The sequence below is a fragment of the Alosa alosa genome, chromosome 9 (genome assembly GCF_017589495.1).
Source record: "Alosa alosa isolate M-15738 ecotype Scorff River chromosome 9, AALO_Geno_1.1, whole genome shotgun sequence".
Classification (NCBI taxonomy): Eukaryota; Metazoa; Chordata; class Actinopteri; order Clupeiformes; family Clupeidae; genus Alosa; species Alosa alosa.
Genome location: NC_063197.1, coordinates 9,738,036 through 9,745,037, shown reverse-complemented (window position 1 = coordinate 9,745,037; position 7,002 = coordinate 9,738,036). Strand labels below are relative to the sequence as shown.

Below are 7,002 nucleotides of genomic sequence, written 5' to 3'. Positions count from 1 at the left end.
CATGGGTGAGCTGGGTGCTGTTTGCTTTGTCTTGGTTGTGCAATGTTTGGAAAGATGGCCTTAGGGTCCAACAGTGAATTACGACAAAAAAGGAGGTAGAATCATATCAACAGAAGTATACAAATAAAATGTGAAGTCAAATAGAGCAATTAATTATATAAATTAATTATAAACATCATTTTAAAAGTATCATATGCAACTGATACTGGTAGAGCTGTCAGACCTGTCTTTTGTGTCAGACTTGGCCACAGCCAAGGTGAGGTCATCGGAACAATAAGGACCCGATTTTTGCGACCTGGCGGAAAGCAGATTATTATCCCAGCACAAAATTATTCTTATTTTGCACAGCTCTTTTTTTGAGCAACGCGCCAATGGGTATGGCAGTTAAGGAGGGGTCTAGCGCAGTGTCTAAAAACTTGCTATCATACACCTAAAACGCATTATGTTGCTGACCAAGAGAAACCTGGTCAGAAATCCATGGTGAGTTGTTTACAGTATGTTATTTTAAGAGCGCATTATTAACAGTTTGCTTCTCTCATCCACGAACGTGCATAGTGCACATCCATGCAAAACATTACAAATTACATGATTACAATGGGAAACATAATTAGAATAAAGATTATGAAATACATCTCACAATGAGTAGTTATTCACCATGATTTGCAAATTGGTAATGACAGATAAAAGTGATTAGGCGAGAGGCAAATATGAAGCACAGCTGAAGACGCACTGTCACAAGATGTAAGCAGCAACTCCTCTGCAGGGAGATGTAAGCAGAAACTCCTCTGATAAATGCCCTTAGGTTTTTTATTCAGTCATTCGAACATTATTGGGGTAAGTGTAGCTTTTTTCAGGCTATGTTTTCAATGGTAACCTATTGTCAATCAATAGTGAAAGTAACTGTGTATAACTGTTTTGTCGTTGACTATGAGACCACAGTGAAGTTAGTTTTACCTTGCCAATGAGTTCAAATAAAAGACAAGTGCAAATAAAGCATGGTTTATTGGAATAACTGTTCCATATGGTCTTGCTTGCAAGCAGATTCCTTCAAATGTGCCGCTGACTATCAAAATACCGATGCGCTGTTTGAAGTTACGCTGCTCGCTGTTAAAGGGAATGACAGATGTCATTTTAATTGGTTTAAATGATGTTACGGCCCAAAACACACCCATGACTGATTAAGAAACCTAGGAACGCCTTGTTGCGCCATCTGCCCGACATTTGATAACGAAAAACACTCCCAATGTGGACTAAAAACATACTAAAAGCTTTTGACTAGTGACCATGCGTTTTAGACCACGAAAAAAGAGCCTTAAGTGTCAGTTCAGTTATTATTAGTCTGACATTTGTTTTATGTATTTCCCCTTCTCATCTATTTAGTTTCTGTTGATTTTCCCCAAATTCATAAAATAAACCGAATGCTTTGATGTGGTTTGAGATTGGGAATCACACAGCTGCAACAGCCTTCAGGTTTGCCAAAGCAGGAAACAGAACTAAAACAGGCCACTTCTGCTTTTGCATTGCATGTCTGAACCTATTTTATACAGTCTGGTCTGAACACATTCTCATGACTGATCGTTGACTTCTAAAATGTTACAGTACTTTACTGTAGTTTTACACTTTTTACGTTTGGTCTTGGCTGTTCTATCTACTGGCCAGAGCAACATTTCATGTAGGAATGAGAAGAATGAACCTGTTGACTGGTAGGTAATGTCGAAGTGGACAGTTTTTTCCACGTGTGACTTTCAAGGCTAGTGTTATGACTTGTTATCAGTGTCAGTAGGCATGATGGATTATATTTTCAGTATTGTACTAGTAAACCAGTATCAGTGATTGTGCTATCAAATGCTTACAATAACTGAGATTGCACTCTGCTTCCTCACCATGTTGTTTTGCTTCTGAAAGGTTCATTATCTACAAATTACCCAAATACGTTATGGGTAATGCTGGAACTGGCCTGGACTACATGTACTTGGATGGTTCCATGAAGAACTGGGAACTGAGCACGTTCAAAGTCAACAGCACCAATGGAGCTGCAGGGCATACCCTTGGACAGCTGTACCAGGGCAAAGGGTACAAGGTAGGGAAAGGACAGCCTGATCGTATAATATGGATAGGGCCATGATTATAGTCCAACATATAGATACATACATTCAAATATGTTTAAAATTATAATATATGGAGTATTACACATATTATTTATTATTTTTGCCTAGTCCAACAGCTCAGCTTATTTGCTCTACAATGACGCTCCTCCAGAGCTGCCCTATGACATGGAACATGGTCACACCAAAGGTATGCAGCGCACTGTATACTTTCTGTATGGACGATTCTCTCTCATATGGGGGCACTTCTGTTCCCCATGACCTTAGTCCCCGAGATTAGAGTGACAAAGAGAGCAGTCCAATACATGTGTGGTTTTAGGAGGTGGGGACAGGACAAAGAGCATCACTGATAAGAGCTGCTGTGTCAGGACAACGATGTCTCCCAAATGTTTCCTTTCAGAGAGAAACTTTCATCACTGCCTCATTCATGTCAGTCTCAGTGTGTACAATACAAGTGTTTTGTCCCCTTGTAATACATTGTTTTGTGGTACAAAAATCCCTATAGAACAACTATGAGGCAATGTCCACATAGATCTGCACTGTGTAATGGTTCATGTGTCGTGTCTGCATCTTTATTTCCATAGGCGTTGTAATGTTTGATAAGTCCCAAGGGTTCTGGTTGTCCCACACCATACCCCACTTCCCTCCTTTCCCTGAGAGGGGCTTTGACTATCCCTCCACTGGCATGTTCTATGGACAGGTCCTTTTCTGTGTCACCTACAGCTATGACCAATTTCATGCAATATGTAAGGTAACACCTGAAACTACAACTCCGTTTCTAAAAACGTTACACTGTGTAACCATATATTTAATTAAGAATTGTGCAAAGACAACATATCAATTGTTGAAACAGAGATAGTTTTTTGGAAAATATATGTTCATTTTGATATGTTCATTTTTGTGTTGTCACCTCTTCTCTAACAGCAGTCTGTACATATTTGGGAACTGAGGAGACCAGTTGCTAGTTGAAGAGAGCATATTCTTATATTGTTACATTATTTACACAGTTGTTTTCACAGAGTGATGATCCAGTTTACCTAATTAATTGTGAGATGTTGAATATGCAGTACTCAACTTTTTTATCCTTTTGTTACCTCTGTCCCAACCTTCTTTGAGACTTATTCCTGGCATCAAATTCAAAATGAGTGTATTTTTCATAAAATAGTACAATTTGTCAGCTTCATTTCATACATTGTTATATTGTAATTTGATATATTTGATATATTTCATTTGGTATATTATATGCTCCTTTTGTAAATAATTTTTTATTTTACACAGCATCCCTTCTTTTTTTTTAAATGGTGTTGTACCAAAACCATCTAAACAAGTGTCTTTATATTTTGATCACAAAATAATTAACTATCACAAACAAAAACAAAGATGTTTTATTCTGTCACATATTGTACCAATAGTCGTTTATTGGTGTTAAATTGTGTAAATAGTGTTTAATTCTAAAATGTATTCTATTGCTGTAGCTCTGTAGATTAATTGTTAAAATGCTTACATGTTAATAGCTTACATGTTATTCTATTGCTGTAAGTCACTTTGGATAAACACATCTGCCAAATGAATAAGTGTAAATCTACATGAAATCTACAGAAAAATTCTGCATGCTAACTGCACCCTGTGTTCTTTCCAGCGGAGCAGCTGGCATACAGCAACCCTCACGTCTACAACTGCTCCCTGCCAGCTCCTCTGTGGGCAGACATGACCCGTCTAGCTCAGCTCTGCCTGAGGGTCAACCCTCGTCTGCCCAGAGATAGGAGCGTGAAGAAACTGGTATCGGCCAAAGGGGAGAGCTTTCTCAGTTTCGTCAAGTCACACCTCTTTGTTGATGGTAGGTGAAAACATTTACTGTCTTGATAAGAGATATGTAAAGGGGACTAATGTTTTACAACTGTTGTGCTTGCCTCTCTTACGTGAGAGCACTGTTGACATTGAGAATTACAAGTAACTTTGCGTAATTGTTGACTCAAATTATGCAACAGGATACACGCTCTTTTGACAGATGTGTCAATAATCTGAGATTTTTATCCCAGCAAAAAAAAAAACTGTCCATTTTATGAAATTATAATATGTAATAGTATTGACTACGGAAACAAGATAAATTGAATTCAAACAGAAAACACCCTGTAAAACAATGTTGCAAACTAGAATGACGAGATAGGCAAGGTGAGTCAAGGCAAGTTTATTTATATAGCGCTTTTCATACACTGGGGTAATTCAATGTGTTTTACAGAAACAAACGCAAAAACTAATAATACTTAAAAGCATAACAGGCCATAGTTAAAAATAATAGCTTTAAAAGTACAAACAAGAGAATGTAAAATAATGAAAAAAAATATATGAAAGACACAAGGTAGAATAGGAGACAGTTCCGTCTATTCTTTGTAGAACGACAGGAGGTGTACTTCTCCAGAATCCCCCTTTGTCCAACTAAGGACAGGAATCGTACTAAAGGAACAATAGCACTCCCCCAAAGTGCTATTGCTCTGTCAACTGGGTGTGTATCTGATCTGATGAACAGGATGCAGGCCTATAGGCCTAAAGACCACACAAAATTGAGACACATTGGGTTTGTTTCCTCATAGTTAAGGTTCATAAATTTCTCTGGGGAAGTGAAACCCTGCTTTTACATAAGACAACTGTAATCCTCTCTCCGTGCTCTTCCTCACAGACATTTACGCTTCCTGGGTTGCTCAGCTGCTGGACACAGACCTCCTGGTGGAAAGCTGGCAGAGAGAGGGGCACGAAGCTTTTCTCCAACTGCTCCCTGCGCAGACATGTGCTAAACGTCAGCGGGGTTCGACTGCCTGGCCCTTTCTATTTCCACTCTCACATTGACCACTCCAAGTGGTGCGTCTCCGTCAAGCCGAGGGATCGCTGGGTGTGCCTGGGTGACCTGAACCGCGAGAGGGGGCAGGCCTATAGGGATGGGGGACTGATCTGCACACAGAATGCCCTCATCTACAGGGTCTTCCGCCAGGCCATCTACTCGTTCTTCAAATGCTAAGGCCTTTTGCAGGAGCTGGAGAACAGATTTGTGTTTTTGTGCTACTGGTTGGGGTGGGATTTCCCACAGTGGCCGATCAACAACCAAGAATCAATAGTCTAGCTCTAGGCAATCTGTGAGAAAAAATCACCCAACCCCAAAACTAATTGCAACAGAAATGTTTTTTGTTATATTCAGTTCATGAAACCTTCCCATATCACATACCAAAAGTCCATGAAAATCCGAGTGGTGGAACATTGTCAATGGAATTATTTGTGCATAGGTCAATGGCCAAAAGCTGCACCTTTGGCAGTTTTACTGAACTTTTATAGTACAGGGGATATGTGAAAATTAGGCCAAATTCTTCTTTAATAAAGGCATAAAACTTGGTGAACTTGTACAGTTTGGAGCCCTGGACATTTTCAGATATAAAACCATTATCAGAAAACCCTAATGGTCGTCGTGGCAACAATTAAATGTTGGGCAGTATTTATGATGCATGTATTAATTTCAAATAATAAAAAATAGTATTTTGTCATTTGTATTTCATTGGGTTGACACACACACACACACTCACCAACCTCAAATTCCTTCAGAATAATTTTAACCGTCAGTTTCTTGAGAACTAACCATCAGTTTCTTGATAACTTTAACTTTTACTCAAAAAGTTGTGTCATGTATCATCCATATCTATGCCCATATAACCCCATTTAGTACACAGTACCCAGTTAGTTAAAAACCAACTGAAAGGGTCATGATCCTACCTGATGGACAGGATTACACAGTGCAATATCAATTATTCTGGGCATGCAATGATGGAGTCTTCACAACCGATGCAACGCCAACAAAGTTCTTTATAACTGACCAACTCGGAGTGCTTCACTGACAGTCTGGAGAGCACTGGAAGAACAAGACAGTCCGAATTTGTGATGGGCAACCCTGCCGATTATCAGCTCGGTGGTCCTAGACAGCGACCGTTTGTTGTTTGTTGTTTCATGGTTGACGCTGTCATCAGAGTTCCTTAGCACTCAATCCAGACTCCAGGCACCTAACGGTAGATGCTAGCATGGCAGATGTCAGCCGCAGCTCGGTGCAGATTAACGTTAGGCACCCTTGCTGAGCAATCGCTCCATCCAGACATTGGATGTGCAGCGTCACGGATGGATGAGGGACTTCAGAGACATAGCCAAGGCGCTCATCAGCCCAATGGAAGCTGGTTAACATTAACTTGACGTTGATGGTGTCCGCCGAGTTTGTTAATCAGAAAAAAGGACTAAGAATAACACAAAAACGATCGAAAATAGCATAAATAAAGAGTGATTACATTTAACTAGAAAAATAAATACAAAAAATTAACAGAACATTACATAAAAATATAGCTGCAAGCAGCAATGTGGGGGCCAAGCAGTTGAGCAGGAGTTGTCATGGCAACCCAATGTTGTTACATTATACAGACACCCAATTAACCCCCCATCCCACATACACACATATACACAGATAAACCTCCTCTCCCACACACCCCAATAGCCCCCCACACATCCGCATACCTCAAACATCACCAAATGTATTGTGCGTCCTCAGGTTGTAGTCACGAGTCCACATACCAAGTTTGGTGTCGATACGAGAAAGTGTTGATAATTATAGTGCCTCTAGTGGTCAAAGCTCACTAAATATAATGTGCGTCTTCCGGATGTGTTCCCGAGTCCATGTACCTAGTTTGGTGTCGATACAAGAAAGTTTTGCTAATTATAGCGCCCCTAGTGGTCAAAGGTCACAAAATGTATTGTCCTTATTCAGGATGTGGTCCCAAGTCCAGGTACCAAGTTTGGTGTCGATACGAGAAAGTGTTGCAAATTATAGCACCCCTAGTGGTCAAACGTCGCTAAAATTATTGTATGTCCTCAG

The 7,002-nt window shown here is 39.9% G+C and overlaps 1 protein-coding gene across 1 annotated transcript; it reads left to right on the top strand.

Moving 5' to 3' along the window:
- The first annotated feature begins 1,254 nt into the window (after nucleotides 1-1,254).
- Nucleotides 1,255-5,635, top strand: LOC125300562 (deoxyribonuclease-2-beta-like). Its single transcript, XM_048252575.1, is given in 7 exon segments — nucleotides 1,255-1,703; nucleotides 1,906-2,080; nucleotides 2,217-2,295; nucleotides 2,690-2,851; nucleotides 3,745-3,942; nucleotides 4,783-4,853; nucleotides 4,855-5,635. Coding segments are annotated over 7 exon segments (1,062 nt in total). The 5' UTR covers nucleotides 1,255-1,590; the 3' UTR covers nucleotides 5,119-5,635.
- The last annotated feature ends 1,367 nt before the right edge of the window (nucleotides 5,636-7,002 follow it).